Below are 26,222 nucleotides of genomic sequence, written 5' to 3' on the forward strand. Positions count from 1 at the left end.
TTCTCCCAGCAATCTAGACAAAAGGATCTATTGTCCACCAAGTCCAGCCTGAGTAGAACACAATGGGCTGGAATTCACCTAGATTAAATTCTCATCATGCTTTAATCAGAAATAAACTCTCCCATTTGGGTGGAATCCCTCCCAAGAGTCTCATTGTCAGCTCCATTATTCACAAGGACTGGACTTTGAATGACGAAACAGAAAGGGAAAAAAAACCCTGGAAAATCTCATTAATAGTCATTTGTCTCATTTTGGATCATTGTATTACTGAGAAGAGCTAAGTCATTCATAGTTGATCATCATATGATGTTGCTGTTACTATGTATAATGCTGTCCTGGTTCTGCTCACTTCATTTTGCATCAGTTTGTATAAGTCTTTCCAAGTTTTTCTGACATCTGCCTGTTCATCATTTCTTATAGCACAATGGCGTTCCGGTACATTCATATACCACACCTTGCTCAGCCATTCCCCAACTGATGGGCATCCTCTCAATTTTCAATTCTTTGCCACCACAAAAAGAGCTGCTATATTTTTGTACATGTAGGTCCTTTTCCCTTTTAAGTGAGGGTATTTTGAGGATGAGGAAGACATAGTGTTTTTGTAGGTAATAGGGAAGCAGCCAGTAGGCAAGGAGAGATTGAATGTAAGTAAGAGAATGGTGATGATAAAGGGGGAAATCTGCTGAAGAGGACAGGATGGAATGGGAATTATTTGAGCATGTAGAAGAGCAAGGAAAAGGGTCACTTCTTCATGTGAGATAGGAGTGAAGGAGGAAATAGTGGCAGAAGGCAGCTGAGTGATGTGAGATGAGGAGGAGGCAAGAACAGGGAGCTTTCAGAGAATGACCTCCATTTTTTCAATGCAATATGAGGCAAAGCTCTCAGCTGAGAGGGAGACTGATGATAAGGGCTGGAATAAGAGCAGTGGCTTTGTGAGCAGAGAGAAGGGGACAGATGCCAAAGATATGGATGGAAATGAAAAAATGCTCTAGTAAATAACATCTGAGGGAAAAAGAAAATGACAAAAACTACTGTTTGATGCAGATAGCATCCAAAAAAAATGACAACACAGGTACAAATCACAGATCAAAACCCATGGGATGAAGTCAAAGTAGTTCTCAAAAGCAAATTTATAGCACTGAAGTGCTATATTAGCAAAAATAAGTAACTGAAATTATGATTATCTTTTGAAAACCCAAAATACCAAGCAAGCAACAGCAAGTAAGAGATAAAAGAAAAAGAGACATCAAAGTAAGGGGAGAGGGTAGCACATTTAAAAATCTTGAAAACAGAATTCAGTGGGCAGACTGAAGCACATCTTTTTTCTTTATTTTTTCCTGCATTTTTTCAGAACATAGCTAATACAGAAATATATTTTACATTTATACATTTGTATAATGGGTATCATATTTCTTGCCTTCTTAATGGGTGGAGGAGGGGTGGAGGAAGGGAGAGAATTTGGAACGCAAAATAAAATTTAAAAATAAAAAAAATTTTAAAAGATTTTATATGAGAAATTCTTTTAAGTGTTAGTATTGTTAAAAGTCCAACAAAATTAGAAATAATTAGCAAGTCTAATTTTTAAGCAGAGAAAGAACAAGACTGCATCACCAAAATCAGAAATTGTCATTGTTCAGTCATTTCAGTTGTGTCTGACTCCCTGTGACCCCATTTGGGGTTTTCTTGGCAAAGATACTGGAGTGGTTTGTCATTTCCTTCTCCAGCTCATTTTACAGATGAGGAAACTGAGGCAAACAGAGTAAAATGACTTGCCCAGGGTCATACAGCTAGTAAGTGTCTGAGGCCAGATTTGAACTCAGGAAGATGAGTCTTTCTGACCCCACATCTGGCACTCTATCCACTGTGCCACCTAGCAGCCCTCAACAAATACAAATATTCAAATACAGAAACAGAAAATGAAATTATTGATTTCAGCTCAATGTAAAGGAAAATTTACTAATAATTCAAACTGTCCAAAGGTAGAATGGGATGTCTTGGGAAGTAGTGAGTTTTTTTTTTACTATATGTCTTCAAGTGGATATTGGATGACAACTTGTTGTAGATATAGATTAGAGATTCTTAATTAGATACAGCTAGGTGGCACAGGTGCTACAGCACCAGGCTCAGGAAGACCTGAGCTCAAATCCAGCCTCAGACATAGGAAATGAAAAATGAAAGATCATAATGAGGAGAAAAGGAAGTCAGACTAATACTGCAATTACTGTGCCAATAAAGTTCAGAATTGAAAAGAATTGTATGTCTACAAAAATATAAAATATCAAATTTAACAGAAGCCAGACTTTGGTTGGAATCCTGAGTCTCACAGTTATGCAAAGCGGGGACATGGGCTGTCAAAGTCTCATTTGGTTGGAATGGAGAGTGCATGGAGAGAAATAATCGGGGAAAGACAGTAAAAAAAGCTGGGGCCCAACTTCAAAGAACTTCAAATGGCAAGCTGAAGCACTTATATTTTATCCTAAAGGCAATAGTGATCCACTGAAGATTCTTAAGCAGTCATGATATGGTCAGACAGACATATATGTTTTGGGCAGATTATTTTGTAAACTGGTTTGTGTGTAAATGTTAATTTGTGTGTGAGTATGTGAGTGTGTGTGTGTGTGTGTGTGTGTGTGTGTGCATGTATGTGTGTGTTTAGAATGGCTTGGAGAAATGAGAAATTAGAAACTGGGAGTCTGATTAGAAGGCTATTCCAATTTCCTGGGAGACAGAGGTAATGAGGTGCTGAATTAAGACTGCCTAAGTAATATAACACTTTAAGGTTTTCAAAGAACTTTCCATATGATATCTCATCTGATCTTTACAACAACTTGGAAGGTAGGTGCTATTACTATTCCAGTTTACAGATAAGAAAACTGAAGCATGGAGAGGTTAAATGACTCGTCTGGGGTTGCACAGTTAGCAAGTGTCTTTGTACTGTGCTATTTTAGCTGCCTGAGTAAGTAGAAAGAAGGGGACAAATGTAAGAAATGAGTTAGGATGACAAGCCTTGGTGTCTGATCAGCTATGGAGGTGGGGTAGGGATGGAGGAATGGCTCTGTTTCCTCACCTGCAAAATGATGATAATAACATCTGTAGCAAAGATCCCACAGGTTTGCTGTGAGGTTATGCATGTAAAGCACACCTAAGCCATCAAACTACAGAGAAGTTAACTATTATTAGTATCATTTATCATTACTGGTATTTTATTCACATCTCTTATGACATGGTCAAGATGCTCATGCTGGTGAGGGGGTATGACCAAGACTGGGACAAGAAGACAAGTTAGTCCCTGGGCTTAGCTACCTCAAATACTTTTCAACAGACTCAGTGGGCTGCTAATTTAAACACTTTAAAGTACTGTAGTATTTGGAAACTATGTCCAGCAGGTAGGTTTTTATTTAAGATTACGAAACACTCAAGTATCTCTGAAGAAGAAATCTGAAAGACCACCAAGAGGAGATGGCAATTGAGGGAATAAGTGATTTGCTCAGGTCCATTCCATCTCCTACCTCCATGGCACATGTTAAGATTAATGTTAAGATTTCGTGCCAGGTTCCAGCTCTTTTTTGCTATTTAAAACCCTTCATAGTTTGGCTCCAATCTATCTTACTGGACTGATTTCATATCACTCCCCCCCCTCAGTCTATGTTCCAGCAATATCAGTTCCCTATAGTAGATTACATGGCTCAATGGATGGAGTGCTGGGCCTGAAGTCAGGAAGACCTGAGTTCAAATCTGACCTCAGACACTTACTAGCTGTGTGACTCTAAGCAAGTCACTTCACTGCTGTCTGCCTCAGTTTCCTCATCTGTAAAATGGAGATAATAATAGTATTCACTTCCCAGGATTGTTGTGAGGATCAAATTAAATAAAAATTGTAAAGTGCTTAGCACAGTATCTGGGACATAGTAAGCACGATAAAAATGTTAGTTGTTACTATTACTGTTGTTATTATTATTATTATTATTATTATTATTATTATTATTATTACCTCCATTGCTTTTTGGATAAACACTATCCCTCCATGCCTAGAATGCTCTTGCTCCTTTACCTTTGCCTCTTAGAATCCCTCACCTCTGTGAAGGATCCATTTAGGGACCTCCTCCTTGTTAATATCCTTCCCCATCCACATAGTTACTTTGTACAAATTTTGTATTGACTTCTCTGTGAACATGCTATGTTCCTCCCTTTAAAATATAAGCTCCTTGAGGGCAGGAACTGCTTCACTTTGATCTTTGTTTGTCCGGTACTTAGCACTTAATAAATTAACATTAAATTGAATTGAATTGATTGGATTCTTCCCTATGATAGTGTCTTAATTGGAGTATATAACCTCTAAAGTCCCTTCTAGCACAGATACTCTGGGATTCCAGGATTCTGAGATTCTAGGGCCAAGGGAAAGTATAGAGCAGCAGACATGTATGAGAAGGGAAACAATTAGTCAGTCAATGAGCACCTTCTGTGTGGCAGGCCCTGTGCCAAGGAATGAGTATACAAAGAAAGGTAAGAGACAAGCCCTGCCTTCAAGGAGCTCACAGTCTAAAGGGAAGGACAACATTAAACAAGTGTACAAACAAGATACAGACAGGGTAAACTGGAAATATTCAGTGGATGGAAGGCACTAGAATTAAGAGGGACTACAAAAGGTAAGGATTTTAGCTGGGACTTCAAAAAAGACAAGGAAGCCAGGAGTTGGTAATGAGGAGGGAGAGCAATGCAGGCATGGGAGACAGCCAGTAAAAATTCTTGGAGCAGAGAGATAGATTGTATTGTTAGAGGAAAAGCAAGGAAGCCAGTGTCACTAGATTACAGAATATGTTGGGGATGGGAACAAGGTATAGGAAGACTGGAAAGGACTAGGTGCTGGGTTATGCAGGGCTTTGAACACCAAACGGAGGGTTTTATATTTGATCTTGGAGGGACTGTACAGAGGCACATGAGAGGGGCTGAGAGTGAGGGCTAAGTTTCAGGACAATTATTTACAGACAGGTATTATGGGAATAGAGGGGAAATACTGAGCTGCAGATGAGATATGAATCCCCTAGAGGATGAAGGAACTAACAGATGGGCAGGACAGATGTAGATTGGTAAGTTGTGGCAAAGTATAGTGATGCAGGACAGATATGTAGGGGGCCAGAAGGTTGGAGACAGAGGTTGGAATGTGGATTAGAACAGAGATCGCTCAATCAACAAGCATTGATTGAGCGATTACTACTTCCCAGGCACTGTGCCAGCACTAGGGATACAAATAAAAGACCCAAAGGAACATGTGGGACTGATGTGTATTTGGGTCCACGCTGATGTGTATTATTATTATCGAGGGCAAGAAAACTCGTTTGTGTCAGATGTGACTCAGAAAGAAGGGGTTTCCCATGAGAAGTACCTTGCAAACCTTAAAATTCCATAGAAATTTGAATTACCATTAACGCTAAAAATAATAATAACTACTACCTAAAGGTTCAGTCCTGCCATAGGCCTAGGAACCAATTCTAGTGTGAGGAAAAGAAGGATAGGGAATCCTCAATACATTGCCTAGCAACTCAGCATCAGATCATCTGGGCCAATTTTGACCTCATATCCTAGAACAACGAGGCTCTATCCGGGAACTGCCTTCTCATCTTGTGTCTTAGAGGTTGCTGGCATTGGTGTCTTCTCCCACCTCTCCAAGCCCTAGAGCCATTCCTGATCCCCACATGTACCCCTCTCCCAGTTCCACCCTAAGGATAAAGAATAGTTTATAAGCTACTCTTTGCCTATTGCCTAATCCTAACCCTATTGTTGGCTGTTAGGCAGTAAGCCCCATGCCCCACCTTACACCAGCTTGGGTTTGGCCTGCTAATACATCTATTGGTGCCTATGGTTTGACCCACCCCTCGAGGGCTATCCATTCTCTGGATTACAGACACTCTGGTCTGGAAAACACAGCTGTGTTCTTGGACATGCTTATAAGAAGTCCACAGGAGATAACTGTTGACTTCAGCTCTGTCGTGACAGAGTTACAGGGCAGGTAAAGAACCAGTGACTGCAGAGAGACCAGTTCCTGAATGATCAGGTAAGTGTTGACACCAGGACCACTTCAAGGGCTGATGTTTATTCAGAGTTCTCTAGGTAATTCCTGAGAGTAGGGAGGGCTGGTACACATTTGAGAAGAGGGAAGGAATGGCATTCCGAGGCAGAGGATAATTAGGGGCAAGGGCAATGACAGACTTACAGAGGAGATGTACTTATGGGAGCTCTGAGTAAGAACCAAGGGAGAGAGCAGGTGAGCTGGGAGGCTAAGGGAAGCATAGAGTAAGAGAGACATACACTAGGGTCATGGGTAGGCCTTGAGGCTGCAAGCCTCTAGAGTTAGCTATAGAGGTGCTGTGAGCTGTGTGTTAGGGGCAGCAAGTAAGTCCAGATGTGCAGGGCAGGTGCATCTGGGGAAACACGGTAACAGCAAAGGTTTAAGACCGATGTGCATTAGCAGGTCACAGAATAAGAACAGAGTTACAGAGCTGGTGTTTATGAGGGCTCAAACCTAAGAAGAATACTGTTGTTGTTATTCAATCATTGCAGTTATGTCTGACTCTTTGTGACCCTTTTTGGGGGCTTCCTTGGAAGCAACAGTGGAGCAGTTCACCATTTCCTTCTCCAGCTCATTTTACTGATGAGGAAACTGGGGCAAAGAGGGTTAAGTGATTTGCCCAGGATCACATAGATAGTAAGTGTCTGAGGCCAGATTCGAACTCAGGAAGATGAGTCTTCCCGACTCCAGGCCCAGCAGTCTGTCCACTGCAGTGCCACCTAGCAGCTCCCTAAGAATACTAGATAAACCATTTCGGATAATAGAATCAAGATCCCAGAAGATTTCAACAAGTTTTACCTGAATCTCATGAAATAAAACTTAAACTCATTTTCAAAATATCTACTTCAAACATATAGGGTAGAAGGAAAGAGTGACTGGGCAGGAGTTCCTAGGAGAGAAATCTGGCTAGCCCAGTAAGTATATATGATAAGGCAATCAGTAAGTATATATGATAAGACAATCTAATAATAGTAGCTAGCCAGAATCATCTAACTAAAGAAAACGTAAACCGAAAAAAAATAGATAGGACAAATGTGCATTTGGGCCCAGATTGTGGGGAGAACTCAAGTGCAAATGTATGTTGAGGGGCTGAGGGCTAGTAGGAAGTGCTGGGCAGAGGTGAGTCACAAGTCAATCTTTCAGAGAATAAAGTTCTTTGTCTTCAAACATTACCAAAATCTTTATCATTCTCCCTCCCTAAGGAGAGAGAATAATACTGACTACTTCTAGGGGAAGCCCTACCACTGTCCTGGGGACCAATCAGATTTTGTAGCCCCAGGATGACCTCCTAACTCCATTATGTGAACAACAGACCTCTGGTCTTGTAGTGCCCTTTAATTCCTGGCGGAATGTTGGCCCTCTCACCCCCACTTCACTTCCACCCCGACACACAGACAGCTGGTGCTTCCTCAGGCATAGCCTCTCTCTTAGGAAGGTAGGACCTTGGAGGTCCTCAGATCCAACCCACTCATTTTACAAATGGGGAACCTGAGACCTAGTGTTAAGTGACTTGACTGGGAACATACAGTTAATGAGGATCTGAGGCAGGACTTAGGGTCCAGCACTGTATCTATCCACTGTAACACACTGTCTATGCTGTTATCTTACTTGGTCTTATTCCTTCCTCTAGTGCCGAACTTAGGACGCCTTGTACATCACTGATACCACATTGAATTTTTACAACCAATGTATGCTTAGGGGGCAATAGGTAAGCAAGGAGGTACATTATGTATTTATGGGTCTATGGGTAATGAAAAAATTCCAGGATGGATGGCAATTAAGGGCAAGGAAAGAGATCAAGGAGAGATGGGGAGGAGGAGTTGTGATTTCTGGGTAAGAACTGGGACATAGAACAGGTGAATATTGAGCCTCAGTCAGTACAGAGCTTAATGTACCAGCATTAAGCCCAAATGGCAGAACTTCAGGACCAGACTGATATCTACGAGGACTTAGGGTTAGTTCCAGAGGTACAGGGGAAATCTAAAAGGCAGCAGGTAAGTCCAGATGTGCAGGGCAGGTGTGTTTGAGGGGCAAAGTAACAGCATAGGTTCAAGACTGATGCACATTACTGGGTTGGAGGGCAATCACAGAGTCAGAGGGCTGGTGTACATGAGGGTTCAAAGCTAAGAGGGATAGTCAGATAATGGGATTCCAAAAGATTTCAGCAGTGCTTGATCAAATCCAATGAAATAAAATTTAATCAGATGGAATATCAAGTCTTAACCTTGGGATCCAAACATCTGTCTCAGAAGTTCCACCTATGAGTGATGGGATAACAGCTCATCTGACAAAAGTCTGTGCATAGTTCAGTGGTTGGCAGGCCCAGTGAGTATCAACAGTGCGATAAAGTATCCAGATTATTAGAGAAGCTGCCTTAAGAGAGGCAGAACGGCCAGGATGAGACAGGGGAGGTCCCACCATGCTCTGCCTAGCTCGAGCCACATCTAATATGGCATGGTCCATTCTGGGCACTTCTAGAAAGGACACTAAAAATTATCGTTTAGGGCAACCAGGATCGGGATGGGGCAAGGCTAGAAGTCCAGTTTTCCTGGACACTGAAGAGGAAACTCTGGTTCAGTGACTTTGCAGACTAAATGTCTTTTGCTCTCCCTGCCAACTATGGGATTCCAGAACTTAGGGATTCTGAGAGCCTTGGATTCAGATTCTGAAAGCTGCAGGGAAGATGTGTTTACAGGTGATGATAGAGCGAACAGAGGATCAGGGTATATTGGACAGCTGAGGCAAGGTACATGGATGTCATCAAGATGTGTGTGTGTGTGTGTGTGTGTGTGTGTGTGAAACAGCAGAGGTGTAGGGCCAGGTGTGTATTTAGGATCATAGTATGGAAAGAACTGGAGTATAGATATGTTTGTGAGGGCTAAGGGCAAGCACATGCTGGGCAGAGGTGAGTCACGAGGCAGACTTCTAGTAAAGAAAGTAAATCTTTGAACCTCACAAAGTGTGAGTTAGTGCTAACACAGTAATTACAGTCACTATCTCTAGGGTCAACTCTGCTACACTCCAGGAGATCAATTCTGCCCTGAGGCTTGAGATCTAGAAAGCTGTATCAGGTGAATATCAGCTCTGCAACCAATTGTGGGGGAGAGGGGTAAGGTGGGAGGGGTAGGGTAAGGTGGGAGAGGTGGGTTAAGATGGTAGGTGCAGGATGATGTACGGGGGGGCATGGTTTGGGGTGGACAAAGCAGGAGGAATCCCGTACAGAGCCACATGGCTGATGTGAAGGAAGTTTTATAGCCAGAAGGGCAAGCTAAAGATCTCAACAGGGTTCGTCTGATGCTAATGTGAAATGAAATTGAATCAAGTGAAGAGACAAGCTTTAAACTTGGGCTCATAACTTCCAATTCAGAAGTCTGGGGCAGGTGAGGTAGGGGGCAATTAATTTAGGTAATTTCTGGATACTTCAGCAAATAACAGAGTAATTAGGCAAGAAACATGACAAATGAGATCTTAAGGTATATCAAAAGCAGCTTCCATAGTGTCAAGGACTAGGGAGTCCAGCTGTGTTCTTCTCGGCTCAGGCCCCAAGTGGGGCATCATGTTCTACTCTGGTTACCACAGTCTGGGAGGACAATGAAAAGCTCAAGAGAGGCCAGAGAAGGGCAACCAGATGTTTGCTTGGTGACTTCTTAGACCAGATGGCCCCTCAAGGTCCTGCCAACCATAGGTCTCTGGAATTCAGGGATTCTCAAGGCTTTTGGCAGCTGCAGAAATGCAGGAAAATGTGTTTAGTGGTGAAAAGGGAAAAAACAATGGGCCAGGGGACATATGTACTGACTAGTTGTGGGTAATCAAGAAGCGGCAGGGGGTAGAAAGAGAGAGACAGAGACAGACAGACAGAAACAGAGAGAGAGAGACAGAGTTATAGTGTGGAGCATATGTGTATTTGGGACCATGATAAGGAGAGAACTGATGTGAAAATGTATGTATATTGGGGGTCTGAGGCCAAGGACAGAGGTGCTGAGCAGAGGTAAGTTCCAAGGCGGGGTTCCTATGAGGAAAGTGCTTTGCAAACTTTAGATTGTGTTGAACAGTTCAAGCCCTGGCACCATTCTGGGGACCAATCCTGGACCCAGTGAAAATAGTTCTACACCAGATCAGTTAGTCCCTGTGACCTCATATTCTCATTCTTAGAACACTGAGGTTCTTGCCTTGTGGCTGATAACTAAGTAACCAGCCCCCTTTTCTTGTCCCTCAGTTGGAACTGCTAGTCCTGCCTTGTAGGCCCTCTGCCCACACCCAGCCTCATGCCTGGGCTGCTGTGCCTGGTAAAACCCTGAGGACAAGCCCCTGAATCATTGGAACTCTTCTTTGCAGCCCATTTCTCTCCGTGATGCTGACTGCCACCGCTTTGGTCCAGGCCTTCATCGCCTCATACATGCACCAGTGCAACAGTTCGGTCTCCCTGCCTCAGATTTCTCTGTACTGCAGCCCAGCCTCCACTCAGATGTCAGTGATCTTCCTAAAGCACAGGTCTGACCACATCACCCACCCCTACACAAACTTCATAGGCTCCCTATTACCTCCAGGATCAAATATAAAATCCTCTGGTATTGAAAGACCTTTGTAACCTGATCCCTTCCTAATTTTCTAGTCTTCTTACACCTTACTTCCTCTTCCCACCCCCCACATCATCTGCAATCACATGACACTGACCTCCTTGCTGTTCCTCTCACAAGAAACTCCATCTCCCAACTCCAGGCGTTTTCATTAGCTTGTCCTCCATGCCTGGAATTCTCTCCCTCCTTATCTCTGCCTGACTTCCTTCAGGTCCCAGCTAAAAACCTACCTTCTGTGAGAAGCCCTTCCTGACCCCTGGGCATCTCCCACCCAATGCCACCCTAGTCTGACCTATCATACCATAGCCTTAGATGCAGTTATGTCTGGCCTATTGTACCTATTTCTCCCTCCCTCACCTCTCTTGTGACTCATTTATAGGACTTAGAGACAGCCACTGAAGACTAGGAAACAATATCCTCATTGGACAAATTCTAGCACTGATGTACACATTTGGAGAATAGACAACATTGACACTACACTGAATTCTGGCACTAATGTACCACTTGGGGGATCGTTGGCAAGTAAAGAGATTCAATGTGTATTTAGAGGTCAGTGGGTAATGAAGAAATTCTAGAACAGATAACAATTAGGGGAAAAGGTAAGGAAAGACTTATTGGAGAGATGGTGTGGGAGGCAGTTCTGTTTGAGAAGAGGTATAAAGCACTAACCCTGGAGTCAGGAGACTTGGGTTCAAATCCCCCTGTGAAATGTATCCCTTTGTAGCCCAAGACAAATTACTTTACCTACCTAAGCCTCAGTTTCCTCCTCTGTCAAATAAGAGGGTTGGATTGCCCCTGAGGGCCCTTCTCGCTCTACAAATAAATCTATGATCAATATGATCTGTGCTCTAGAAGTTTCAGACAACTGGGGATAAGTACAAAGATGCAGAATTGACATGCAGGGGCTGGGAGGTGCTATTGGCAAGAATGGTTGGGTAGGACAGATGGTATTTGGGATTATGTTAAGAAAAGAACTGAAGTATAGATGTGTAGTAGGGGAGTGAAGGAAGTCCAGATGTGAGTCATAATGCAGTTTTCCTATGGCTTCGTAAACTTTAAAACAATGTAAAAAGATGAGTTACTATTAATTATGATGATGATAATAATCGATGCTTCTGGGTCAGCCCTGCTACTATCCTGAGAACTAATCCTGGCCTGAGGCTTAGGGGATTTTCAGGAACACTATGGCCACTGAAGAGGAACTCCCCATCAGATCAGCTGGGCCCACTGAGGCCTCATATCCTGGTTGCAGGAACAAGGCTCTGGCCTTGTACCTAGTAACCAAAGAACCACCCACTTCCTTGTGGCTAGTGACCAAGTAACTACCTTCCAGCCTTGTGCCTCAGCTATAGTTACTGGATACTGATACCTCTCCAGACCCAAGGCATTCCTGGGAGCTTGTGTCTCCCAGTTTCTCCCTGAGAATGAACCTTTGTGCAGGGTAGTATGGTGCGAAAAGTCTGACCTTGGTGTCCAAGATAACCAGGGTTCAAATTCTGACATTGTCAGTCACTACCTATGTAACTTAGGACAAGCCACTTCATCTCCCTTGGCTTCCATTTCATCCCCTGTCAAATAAAGGGATTTGGACTATAGGGCCTTTAAGGGACCTGCCAGCTCTAGATCGAGGGATGAACCTATGTGTGACTTTGGACAAGTCACTTTCATTTTAGGGCCTTGGTTTCCTTTTGTAAAATGAGGGAAGTTGGATGCAATGACCTTCTAAGGACCCTATGACCCTAGGATTCTATGATCACGTGATTTGTGTCTATTGCCTTCTGTCCTGTCCAACTCCATATTGGGCCTGGCCTGCCAAGACATTCATCTGATGTCTTTGGTTTGTCCCATCTTTGTATGGAGAGGGAGGCATTCTGGTCTCTGGGTCACAGACAAACCCACTCTGTGGACAATCCTTCCATGGCCTGAGTTCTGGTAATGGGTCTAATTTCTCCTTTGGTCACCCTCACCTCTGTTTTGGTACATTTCCTAAGTACCCAGAGAACCTAGATGGACAAAGGGTCTAGGTTCTAGATGGACGGAATTGGCACAGGACCATTTCCAGGGCTGGTGCCTACTCAAGTTTCCCTAAGGAGGTTCCTAGGATGGAGGGGTGTTAATGAATATTTAGGGAGCAGCGGATAAACATGGGCCTGGGTGCTGGAGAAAGGGTGGGTGAGATAGGGCTCCAGCTCTAGTACAAATGGTGATTAAGGTCAACATCAAAGGGAAAGGGAAGGAAATAAACATTTATAGAGTGCCTAATATGTGCCAGGCTTCACAAATATGATTTCACCCTGCAAGGTAGGTCCTGTATGCACCTTTCCATCCCAGCAGCCCCTACTCAGGATGTGACACATTTGCAGGACATACAGAAGAGGAGGCCAATCACGGAGAACAGGCTGTGAATGGATACATTTCACATACATTCAGGGCTGCCTAGGTAAGTGTTGAGGGGTAAGGTGGGCTGATGTACATTTGGAGGTGGGGACAATAGAAAGGTGAGTGTTGGCCCTCTGCCTAGTATTAGGCTGGCTCTACCTGGCTTAGCCATATCTGGTGCCCCAGATTCTATTCAAGGCCACACATTCTAAGAAGGACAGTTGAAGCTACAGAGAGGCCAGAGGAGAGAAACCAGAATAGGAGAAGGGCCTTGGGATTATGCCACCTGATCACTGGCTGTGAGAACTAAGACTCAGAGAGGAGATAAGACAGGCTCTGCCTTTGAGAATCTGAATGCCTGTCATACAGAAGCAGCAGCTGACCTGCTGTTCTTGGCCCCAGAAGGCAGAACTGGGAGAAGTCTGGAGGGAGTGGAAGCTCCACAAAAAAGTCCATGCATGGAAAGACTTTGGTTCCAGGTAAGTACGGAACTGTGCAGCCATTCGAGCTATCCAAAAGCAGAAAGACTCGCCCTGTGGAGATAGTAGGGCCTCCTTCACTGCGGGGTTTCAAGGCAAGGCTATAAGGCCATTTTCCCTGGCCACCAAAGAAGGTACTCTTATTGAGTGATTGGCTGGACAACTTATCCTTTGGGATTCTGGAACCTGGAGATTCTGGGAACCTAGTAGGCAGCAAGGGATATGTCTTTACAGGTGATGGAGAGAATAGAGGGCCAGGGGAGCAGTGTGTTGGGTAGCTGAGACCATATACATGAGTCTGGTCAAGATGTGTGTGTTGTATGTGATTATAGGAAACAACAAACATGTAGAACAGATGTGTATGTGGGACTATAGTGGGAAGAGAACTAAAGTGCAGGTGTGTACTAGGGGGCTGAGGGCAAGTACAGCAGTGCAGGGCAGATTCTTTTAAGGACAATATTTTTTTGTGGCTGTTGTTCAGTTATTTCAGTCGTATCTGACTCTTCATGACCCCATTTGGAGTTTTCTTGGCAGAGTTACTGGGGTGATTTGCCATTTCCTCCTCTAGTTCATTTTACAGATGAGAAAACTGAGACAAACAGGATGAAGTGATTTGTCCAGGGTCACACAACTAGTGTGTGAGGATTTGAACTCAGGTCTTCCTGACTGCAGGCCTAGCTGCCTCAAAAGGACAGTAGTTAGTAAACCTTAAAATAAAAAAACATGAGTTTTTGTAACTGCGAAAAGGGCTGGGCAAAAAGCAAGGACTCAGTGTACAAGGAGGAACAACTTTGTAACAGGACTGTGGGTCTCGCTATCAGCTCATATCTAGGTTCCTGGAACAGTGAGTCCCTGGCCTTGCTGCTGGTGACCACGTCACCACCTTGAGCCTGAGTGGGAGTTGCTGGAGCCCCGTCTTTACACACTCTCTCTCTCTCTCTCTCTCTCTCTCTCTCTCTCTCTCTCTTCTCTCTCTCTCTCTCTCTCTCTCCTCTCCCTTTACCCTCCCCATGCCCAAGCTCCCTTGCTGGTACAACCTTATCCCTCCCCAAGGTTACATCCTGCTTGCTTCCCTCCCTCTCCTTCCTGATAAAGTCCTGCTACATTGTCTCACAAGCCCTAAAACTCAAGCTTCATGTCCCTTTGCATTCTCTACTGGCCACAGCCTGAGTTCTGATAATATCGAGGCCACAGTAGTAACTTTTCCCTCCTCTGGCCTTGTCAGCCTCTCTTCTGCTGTGATACTTTTCCAGGATGTACAGACAGCTGATAAAGACAAGAAAATAGTCTGTGAATGGGCAGGGGCCCAGCAGACTCATTCTGGACCTCACAAAGCTTCCAGGGACCTCAGGGGAATCCGGTGGCTGGAGAAGGACTCAGTGGACTTCGGGCCAACAGGTAAGCATGGAGATCAAGGGCAAAGGGGAATGAGGGAATAGGACAAGGACACAGGGACCAAATATATGTCATTGGGGCAAAATGAGCAAAGAATGAGGTGCAAATCAGAGCCAAAAGAGAGAATGAACCCACTGGATGACAGAGTCACAATACAAAAATCTCTTAAACAATACTTTGTGGAATCAAATGAAGTTGAATAAGGCTAACAATACTCAGGTTTTAACTTGGGCTCTGAGCCTCCTGGTCAGAAAGAACAGGGGATGAGGAAGCTGTGGATAATAGCAATTCATGTCCAGAACATCTTATCGTTTCAGTGGATGGCAAACCTGATACATGCTGACAATGAAATAAGGTAACCAAAACAACTAATGGAGTCTTCATTGTAATGAAAAGAAGGAAGAGTGACCAGGGCTAGGGAGGGGGGAGTCCTGCTTTGCTCTGTCTTGGCAACATTTATAGTACTATAGTCCAGTGTGGGCAACATATTCTGGGAGGGACAATGGAGACCTAGAGGCCAGAGGAGGGCCACCAAGATTAGGAAGGTATGCTAGATTATGCCAAATAAGGATCATCTATAGGAACTGGGGGTGGTTGGGTTAGAGAAGAAAAGGCTTAGAGGATAACTGAAACATCTGACTTGGAAAATCTGAAGGCCTGCCATGTGGCAGCAGAGTTTGGCTTCATGCAAGGAAGAAACTAGGCAGCTATTAGGGCTGTCCCCAAGTGGAATGTGCTCCCCCATCCCAATAGAGGGCTTCAAGACAAGGCTAGAACTTTCCATGGACATTGAGAGGGGACTCTTGATCAGTGACTTCTTAGACCAGATACCCTTTTTCTCTTTGCCAACCATGGGATTCCAGAGCTTCAGGGGACTTGGGAGCTGCAGGGAAGGTGTGTTTACAGTGATGCTGGAGAAGACAGAGGTCAAGGCCATAGCATATTGGGTAGCTGAGGCTAAGTACAAAGATCTAGTTAAGGTGTGTGTGGGCTGAGGGGGGTGCAGAATAACAGATGTGTGGGACTGATGTGTATTTGGGATGACAGCGGGGAGAGAACTGAAGCACAGGTATGTATTGGAATACTGAGGGCAAGTATAGAGGTGCAGGGCAGATATGGCTCACAACATACATGTCTGTGAAGAAAGTCTTTAGTGAAGCTTAAAATATAATACTATGAGTTTGTTTCTGCTAATAGTAAATCACAGCCACTACCTCTAGGGGCAGCTTGCCACTGTCCTAGGAACCAGTTCTGGCCTAAGGGCTGGGCAAAGAGCAAGGACTCAGTGTACAAGGAGGAACAACTTTGAATCAGGACAGTGGGTCCCACTGGGTTCCTGGGACAAGTCGTCCCTGGCCTTTCTGCTGGTGACCACATAAATGTGCTCTCCCTGACCTCTGCCTTGTGCCTGAGTTGGAATTTCTGGAGCTCTCCTCTCTCTCTTCCCTCTGCCCATGCCTAAGCTCCCTTGCCTGGTACAACTTCATCCCTCTACAAGGTTAAGGTCTGCTGGCTTACCTCCCTCAATTTCTTGATATCGTCTGACAACCCCTAACATTCAATCCCCACACCCCTGTGCACTTTGCACTGGCCATGGCCTGAGCTCTGACAGGAATGAGTCCATCATATTAACTTCTCCTCCCTCCTCCAGCCCACTGTCTGCCTCACCTCTGCTATGAAACCTTTCCAGGATGTACAGACAGCTGATGAAGACAAAGAACCAGTTCCTGAATGGACATGGTAGACACTGGACTAATTCTGAATCTGACATGCCTTCTAGGGACCTCAGGTAAGTATAAACATTGGAGAAGCACTATGGGTACTTGGGATGTAGTAGGTCAGATGTAGTAGGTCAGCATGGATACCCAGGGTAGATGGAGATGAGAGATTAGGACAAGAACAGTTACCAAAGATACGTCTTGGGAACAGTGGACAAAGAAAGTGGTGTGGACCACCTGCATATTGAGGCTGAGATGGTGGAAATATCAGGACTGAGGGGCAGAATGGATGTGTAGGAGGGTCAAGGGTCAATTATAAGCGTGTCAGCAGGCGTATTAGGGGCCCCAGGCAAGCACAGATTGCAGAGAAGATGTATTTGAGGGGGAACGGTAACAGCAAAGGTTCAAGGCTAATGGGTATTAGGGTGGGAAGTAGGTGAAGAGGCACAGGGCTTATGTGAATGGGGGTTCAAAGCTAGAAGAGACAGATAACACAATGAATGAGTCACAGTGCAAAAATACCTTGGACAGAGCTTACTTGAATGAAATTCAGTTCAATCGGGTAATGTTAGGTCAGATTTTAACTTGGGCACTGAACCTCCTGCTCCGAAGGGATGAAGAACCTGTGGCTAGCAGCACTTCATCTCCAGAAAGTCTGAGTGTTTCAATGGTTGGCAAGCCCAAGAGGAGTCAGCAATGTCATAAGGTAACCAACACAACTAATGCGATCTTTAGTGCAATTAAAAGGTGGAGAAGTGGCCAAGACTAGGGCAGGGAGAGTCCTGAAATGTTCTCCCTGGCTCAGGCAACTTCTGCATCTGCATTCTGGGTACCACAATGTGGGGAGGACAATGAAGAGTGAGAGAGGCCACAGGAGGTCAACCAGGATGGGGAAGGGACTCCACTTGATGCCACAGAAAGATCATTGGTCGGAATTAGGGGTGCTTAGGCTGGAGAAAAGAAGACTTAGACTGGGGCTAAGATACAGGATCAAACATGTTCTCCTTGGCTCCCAAGGACAGAACTAAGAGCAATCAGGAGAATTTACAAATGGATGGACTTTGGCTTCATGTCAGGAAGAAACCATGGACTTATTGGGGAAAAAAAGTGGAACTTGCTACCTCAGGAGGAGGTAGCTGTTCCCTTCTAATAGAGGGCTTCGTGGAAAAGCTAGGAGGACGCTTTATCCAGCCATTTAATAGGGGACTTTTGTTCAGTGACATGTTGGACTAGATGTCCTCTGTCATCCTCTCCCAACCTTGGAATTCTATAGCCTCCGGTTCCTAGAGAGCTGCAAAGGAGATGTGTTTACAGGTGATGTTGGAGAGAACAGAGGGCCATAGACTCACAGTGAGTGTGTCTATTGGGCCTCTGAGGTTAAGTACAAAGATATTGTCAAGATAGGTATGGAGGTAGTGGTGTGATGGGGCATAGTATCTACATCTAATGGACACACAGGACAGATGTTTATTTGGGATGATAACAATTAGAAACCTGAAGTGTAGACATGTATTGAAAGGCTAAGAGAAATTACAGAGTTGTAGGGCAGAGCTGAATCACAAAACAGGGTTCCTATTTTGAAAGTGCTTTTATAATCTAAAATGTTATAGATGCATGTTGATACTTATGGTAATAATGACCACCCCTTCTAAGAGGTCTAGCTCAGCCACTGTTCTGTGGGGCAATCATGACCTGAGACTTAGAAGAAGATCCACTGAAAAGCAACTTAGCCTCGGGTCAGCTGGGCCCATGATAAACTCATATCCAGGTTCTGGGAACAATCCGGCTTCTCCCACCTGCCACCTTGTCTTGCACCTGTATCCTTCTTGTCCACTCCTCTCCTGACCCCAGACCACTCCTTGTTAGTTACCCTCATTTCTCCCTGAGGATGAACTCATATTCTTTAGAAGTTTCCTTTTGCCTGATACCAGATTCTAGTTCCTAGGCCATCCCTCCCTCACCCCATCATGTCCCAGATGGATGTGGAGACATCCATCTGTTGCCTCATTTCTGTCCAATCCCTGGGGGGTTAAGTTGCCCCCATTCTAAACCAACCTGAGGCCTGCCTGTAATAAATCCATAAGTCACCTGAATCACATTTCCAGAGCATCCAAGGAACACAGGAAGAGAAGGAGAGTTTGGCAGAATTGATGCCATGTTTAATTTGTGTGGGGCAATTATTATTACTATTAGGAGGATGATGCGGGAGGGGGTGGATTATACCACAGAGACAAAGTGTAAGGAGAGACTTTCTGAGCAAACGTCATCTGGGGTGAAGGTAAGACTAGAAGAACCAAATCGATGTTTATTGGGGCTGAGGTAAGAGGAGAGCCAGTGGAGAAGGCCAACAGGGCCATAGATAAAGTGCAGAGGGGCATGACTAATGTATGGTAGGAAGGCTATGGACTGTAGCTAGTCCTACAAGGCTAATATAGATGGAGGATAAGTGTAAAACTGGAAGTTTACGTATAATCTTTCTAAGGGAATTGTGGGGTGGGGGTGGAGGAGTCAGCACAAAGACACAGAAGATGTATGGTTCCTTCAAGGGTAAAGACAGCTATGCATGCAGATATAGTTAGTGCTCAGGGTTAATATAGAAGTAAAGCTCAGATATTTATTAGGACTAAGGGGGCAGATAACAAGGTGCAGGGCAGTTGTATATAAGGTCCCAGGTTATGTACAGAGATCAAAAGCAGTTGTGTATGGGGAGAAAGGGGCAAAGTGAGGGAAAGTACATAAGTGTAGGACAGGTGTGTATTAGCTACCAGGATGAGTACAGAGTGGCAGGAGAGATGCATATTATGGCCAAAAGTAAGGACAAAGCTGCAGAGACAATGAGAACAAATCAAGATTACTTGCTCCAAAGTCAGAGGACTTGGGTTCAAATCTTACCTGGCTTTAGGGAAGTCATTTACCCTTTCTGAGCTTCAGTTTCCTCCTCTGTAAAACGAGGAAGGTTAGAGTTACCAATTTGTTAGGTGTGAGGTAAAACCTCAAAGATGCTTTTATTTGCATTTTCCTTATTTTTAGTGATTTAAAGTAATCTTTAATATGACTATTAATAGTTTTCAATTCTTTTGGGAACCAATCATTCATTTCTTTTGACAATTTATCCATTCTTCATTCTTATGTATTTCTGTTAGTGCCTTACATACTAGGATATGAGACACAGTTTAGAGACATTTGATGCAAAGATTTTCCCCAATCATCAGCGTGTCTTTTTACCCAAGTTATATTGATTCTGTTCATTCAAAAGCCTATTAACTTCATGTAACCAAAATGAGCTTATCTTTTGTTGGGTTCTGCCTCTTGTTTGATTAAGAATCTTCCTTATAGAACTTTCATGCTTCCCAGCAAAACTACTCAGTTCAGCCTGAATCAGATGAAAACATAATTGGAAAACACTTAACAAAATAAAGAAAAACACAAAACTGCACAGATAATGTTAGTTTGTGGTTTTCTAAGTCAATATGTAGCCCACAGAGATCTTGTTTCTATTTGAGATTGACATCATTGCACTAGGTTATAAAAATCCTATTTATTTGTTGTGATTTTACCTTGTTCATTTTTTTTGGATATCCAAATTCCCTCCCTATCCTTTTTGAGCAGATTAAAAATTTTACAATTCTGCCTATCTTTTAAAAGAACTTTTAGTTTCTTTTAGTTTTATATTCTGGCTATTTCTCTTCTGATTTTCAAAATGTCTTTTGTGCTTACTTTGAGTTTGTTTTTGTTGATTTTCTTGTTTAGCTGACCGTTCATCACATTCCTGAACTACTGTAATAGCCCGTTGGTGGCTCTGCCTGCCTAAAGTCTCTCCCTATTCTCGTCTGTCTTTCATTCAGCCACCAGAGTAATTTTTCTAAAGCACAGGTCCAACTACATCACTGCCCTTATTCAATAAGCTCCAATGGCTGCCTGTTGCCTCCAGCATCAAATATAAAATCCTGTTTGACATTCAAAGCCCTTCAGAACCTAGCCCCCTCCTACCTTTCCAGTCTTCTTACATATTACCCCCACCACCATGTTGCCTTTGATACATTGGCACTGGCCTCCTGGCTATTCCATGAAGAAGACACTCTTCCTCTAAATTCTGAGCATTTCCTCTGGCTGTCCTCTATGTCTAGCTAGAATGCTCTGGTTCTTCATCTCTGCTTATTGACCTCTGTGACTTTCTTTAAATCCTAAGTAAAATAGCATCTTTTACAGGAAGCTTTTCCCAGACTCTTTTAATTCCAGTGCCTTCATACTGCTAATTATTTCCTATTTATCTTGTATATATCTTGCTTTGTGTATATCTGTTTGCATGTTGTCTCTCCTATTAGATTGTAAGCTCCTTGAGGGCAGAGACCATCTTTTGCCTCTTTGTATCCAAGGACTTAACATAGTGCCTGGCACAGAGTAGGAGCTTAATACATGTTTTTGGTTGATCCCTTCTTCTTCTCTTTAAGGAATGTATTTTTGCAGAGATATGAATTTTCCTCACTCTGAAGGCTGCTTTTGATGAAACCCTAAAATTTCAATGTTTTTTCATTGTAATTTTACTCTTTTGTGTAATTATTAATTTGTTTCTGTGACTTCTCCTTTGAACAACTCATTTTTCAGGATGTCATTATTAATCTTCCATTTCGGCCTAAATCTTTTGCTTCAGTCTCCTTTATTAATGAGTATTTTTGATGTTGTCAATTGCAATATATGTTCTTACTCTTTCTATTTTGTAACACTCATTTATAACATATTTATGACCTAGCATACCTTCTCTTTTTGTAAAGATATCATCTGGCACTGAATAACCATATATAATCTCTAATTTTCCCATTTGTAAGATACCAGAAACCTTTTAGCTCTAACAAATAGTTTGTTCAGGTCAATATTTCTTTCTTGTTTATTTTTTGTTTAGATTTGTCCATCTTTGAAAGATGACCATTAAAGTGTCCTGTAATTACTGTGTTACTATCTATGTCATTTTACTGTTGTAAAATGTATTATGTCATTAACTGTTCGCTTTTGAATTTACACATTACGTGATTTTGTGCTTATATGTTTAGAATCGATATTCATTCAGTGACTTTGGTTCCTTTAATAAGAAAGTCATTTCTTTGTTTCTCTCTCTGGATATGACTCTTATTTTTGTTTGTCTGATACTATGGTTGCAACTCCTACTTTTTTTGTATAGCCAATTTTCATTAAACCTCTTGTTTTCATTCTGTATGAATATTTCAGATGGGTTTTTGGGTATACTGGAGATTGTTTGGTTTGGGTTCTTATTCATCATTCTCTCTCATTTTGCTGTATTATTTCATCCATTCATACTGAAATTTTTGATCATGAGTCTTGTGTTTTCCTTCATTTTTCTATTGACTTTTTTCTGCTTCCTCTAATAAGTTAGTACTTTGTATCAGCATATAATTTTGCTCTTAATACTTTGAGGCCAGTCTACCCTATTTACTGTTACCTGATCAACTGATTCAATTTGTCTGCCCTATCCCAAGTTCTCTGAATTCACTTTTATTTTTATTTTATCTATTTCATGTCTATTTATCAATTTTCACCCACTTTCCTCTGTTCACTTTCCTTGTTCAGGAAAGTGAGTAGTTGAGAATCTTTGCTGCCCTCTTCCTCTCATCCCTGCCACCTTATCAGTTTTTGTCATTTTCTATCACTGCTCTCTGTTCAAAGAAGTTTTCCTTTGCTTTGTCTTCCTCTTTATTTAGCTTTCCTTCAGTTTGTTTTTTGAATCTTGCATTCTAAGTAAACTTCCATATTATCACTAAATATGTACCCTTTTTTCTCCTCTTTGCCTGTGTTTATGTCTTTAATTTTTTTATTTTGCTAGCACTGGCATTTCTAGAACTCTTGTGTCAAATAACAGCGGGAAATGGGAGAGTGAGGGTAGCATCTTCACTTGATTCCTGTACTTATTAAGACTCCTTCTAAAATTTTGCCATTGAACATGATGCTACCTTTTGGTTGGAAATATATGAGCTTTATCATATTAAAAATTACAATTCTCTTCCTATTCTTGTAGGGATTTCAACATGAATGAGGGTCATGCTTTTTCAAAAGCTTTTTTTTCCTGTATTTTTGCCATATGATGATGAGGCTTGGTAATTTTAAAAGGTATATGATGAATTTATACCAAAATTTTTTCCTGATGTTAAATCATCTATGGATCCCTCAATAAAATATGACATAGACATAGTGAACAATTTACCAGATATATTGATGTAGTCATTTTACTAGGATCTTAACTATTTTGAATTAATATTCAATACTAATATAGTCTATATTTCTCTTCTTTCCTTTACTCCCTCCTGGTTGCTTACCAGGACTCTGATAAAAGGATTTTGATAGACTCTTTGTCTTCTCTTTTTTTAGAATGTGTTATATATTATAATTAATTATTCTTTAAAAGTGTGATAGAATTCATCCATAAATCCATTTGAACCAGAGATTTCTTTCTTTCATAATTCCATTAAATTCCACTCAATTTCATTTTCTAGATCTTGATTTTGTGTCCTATTCTTTTTGCTATTTTATATTTTGGGAGATAAGCCTTTATTTCTTTGAAATTCTCAATTGTGCTACATTGTACTTGTGTAAACATTAGGTTATAAAAATTCTTTATTTCTATCTTATTGTGGTTTTGCCTTGGTCATTTTTATTCTGACAATTTGATTTCCTTCCCTCCTCCTTCTGATTAGATTAGCTAAAAGATTTGCAATTTTGACCATCTTTTCCTTTTTTTTTAATTTAATAAGCATTTATTTTAATAGTATTTTTTCCAATTACATGTAAAGATAATTTTCAACATTCTTTTTTTATAAGATTTTGAGTTCCAAATTTTTTTCCCTCCCACCTTCCCCTCCCTACTCCCCAAGACGGCAAGCAATCTGATATAGGTTATACATGTGCAATCATAGTTTTGACCATCTTTTCAAAGAACTTTTAATTTTGCATGTCAGTTCTATAGCTTTTTAAAAATATTTTAGCCATTTCCCTGAATGTCACAATTTTGTCTTGTGTTTATTTTGGGCTTGTTTCTTTGTTGATTTTTTTTTTCTTCTTTAATATGGCAGTTCAATTCATTGTTCCTCTATTCAATGTATGTTTTCAGAGATAATTTGGCTTTCTTTTTGGTCTGAGGATTGCTTTAGCCGCAATCTAGAAATTTTGGAATGTATTTTTCATCATTATTATACTTTTTTTTTAACATAATTATCAATTTGTTTCCATGATTTGTTCTTTGACTAACTCATTTTTCAGGATGTCATGATTAATCCTCCTTTTGGGCCTATAGCTTTTGCTTACATCTCCTATATTAATGATGAGTTTCAAAATGTGATTAAGTACAATATATGTCTTTACTTTTTCTACTTTGTAACATTCCCTTAGAACTATTCTTTGCCCTGGCATATCTCCTATTTTTGTAAACCTATCACCTGGTACTAAAAACCACATATAATTTTTTTATGTTCCCATTTGTAAAATGACAGAAACCTTTCAACTCTTATATGAATGGTTTTTTCAGTTCCATATTTTCTTTTCTATTTATCTTTCCTTGAGATTCGTCTATCTTTCAGAAATGAACATTAAAATGTCCTGCATTATTAAGTTGCTATATATGTCTTCTTGTAATTCAGTTAAGGTTTCCCATTTGAATTTGACTTTATGCTATTTTCTGCATATTTTTGTATTGATATTCATTCATTGGCTTTGGTTCCTTTAAATGGAAAGTAGTTTCAATGTTTTTCTCTCTTAATGTTATGTATCTTTTTGTTTCTCTAATACATTGGTTGAAACTCCAGCTTTTTTCTCTTCCTTTCTTTATTCCTTCCTTTCTTCCTTCCTTTCTTTCTTCTTCCCTCCCTCTCTCCCCCCCTTTCTTTCTTTCATCCTTTCTTTTTTCTTTCTTTTCTTTCTTTCTCTTATCACCTATCTCGTAGCCAGTTTTGATTTGGCCTGTCATTTTCACTCTGTATGAGTATTTTATATGTGTGATGGGTTTTTTTTTTGTATTCAGAATATTGTTAAGCTTTAGCTTTTGTCCATTTACACACTCTTCTGCTGCATTATTTGACTACATTTTTGATCATTAGACTTATGTTTTCCTCCCATTAGATTTTTTTTTTTGAGTTTTATCTGCTTCCTCTATTAAGTCAGTACTTTTTACTTGCAAATAGTTCTACTCCTAATGCTCTGATGCTGGTCTGCCCCACAGACTCTGTCCTGATTGCCTGCTCTGAGTTGTCTTCCCTATCCCAAATTCTCCTAATTTATTTATATTTTATTATTTTTCTCTATCCATCTATCTCTCTACCCCATTTTTGTCCATTCTCTTTTCCTGTCCATAAAGTAAACACTTCAGCATCTTTCCTCTCCTTTTTCCCCTCATCTTTTTTTAACTTTCTTTCACTGTTCTCCTTTCTAAGTTTTTCTTTGCTTTTCCCCTTCACTCTTTATCCTTTTCCATTTCATTTTGAATCTTGCATTCTAAGTTAAAGACCACAGACCTGTCACTAAATAAGTATAATTTTGTGTCCTCTTTGTGTGTGTTTAAGTCCTTAATTTCTTTCTTTTTCTTATTGCTAGCACTGGCATTTCCATATCTATATCAAAGAATAGTGGGAAATTGGGGGTAGAGGTAGAATGCATCCTATGTAATGCTTCTATTAATGATGTTACTTTTAAAATAATGCTACTTTTTGTTTTGAAATACATACATGGCCCTTCTCTTCCTACGTTTTTATGGTTTTCAACACAGATGAGCATTGTATCTTTTCAAAGGCTTTTTCTGTGTCTTGTTAAATAGTCATGATTTGGAGCTGGTATTTTTTAAAAATATAATTCATTATTAAAATTAATTACTAAATTATATAAATTGAAAACACATTAAATACATTATAAAATATAAAATTATCAAAATAGGTAGTTTAAATTAATTTTGTTAAATATTTTAATGTTAAATTATTATATTAAATATGTCAAGTAATTTTCCTAATGTTCAGTCATCCTTGTATCCCTCCTACAAATCCAATTTGGTCACAGTGAATAGTTTATTGGATATAATGCTATTGCCTTTTTACTATGATGTTATTTAAATTTCTTTATATCAACATCCTTTAGAACTATCTTCTATATATGGTATAGAATATACTTATATATATTATAGTATGGAATATATTATATACTATATATAATATAGTATAGAATATACTATATATTATATATATGATATAGTATAGAATATACTATACGTTATATATATAATATAGTATATTTTCTAACAAGCTAGGACCTTTATTTTGTGTATTTTTAAAATGTTAAATTGATGCGCTCTCCTTTTCAAACATCTTTATCACTATACACAATCTCCTTTCTCCATATTTCCTAAATGGAAGCCTGTCCTTGTAATAAGTAGTCAAATCAAACAAATCAACACCTTTTCAGAGTCTCAAAAATATGACTCATTCTGCATATCTAGTCCAATAAATCTTTTCCCAATAAGCTCTGCTAATATTCTGAAGAGAAACTATGCTTTCTTCCTATTGAAATCAAGTCATTTCACAGACCTTTCTACTCTCAGCAGTTAAGGTGGAAAAAATGC

The 26,222-nt window shown here is 41.1% G+C and overlaps 1 protein-coding gene across 1 annotated transcript in view; it reads left to right on the forward strand.

Moving 5' to 3' along the window:
- The first annotated feature begins 14,505 nt into the window (after nucleotides 1–14,505).
- The window catches only part of LOC144454980 (uncharacterized), an 88,824-nt gene continuing 77,107 nt past the window's right edge, over nucleotides 14,506–26,222 (forward strand). Inside the window, exons 1-3 of the mRNA XM_078147796.1 lie at nucleotides 14,506–14,900; nucleotides 16,588–16,686; nucleotides 17,228–17,321. Of these exons, the coding sequence (XP_078003922.1) occupies nucleotides 14,797–14,900; nucleotides 16,588–16,686; nucleotides 17,228–17,321 (297 nt within the window). The 5' untranslated portion in view covers nucleotides 14,506–14,796. The remainder of the gene's footprint in view (nucleotides 14,901–16,587; nucleotides 16,687–17,227; nucleotides 17,322–26,222) is intronic.

The sequence above is a fragment of the Phascolarctos cinereus genome, unplaced genomic scaffold (assembly GCF_003287225.1).
Source record: "Phascolarctos cinereus isolate Bilbo 61053 unplaced genomic scaffold, phaCin_HiC Scaffold_8;HRSCAF=390, whole genome shotgun sequence".
Taxonomy (NCBI): domain Eukaryota; kingdom Metazoa; phylum Chordata; class Mammalia; order Diprotodontia; family Phascolarctidae; genus Phascolarctos; species Phascolarctos cinereus.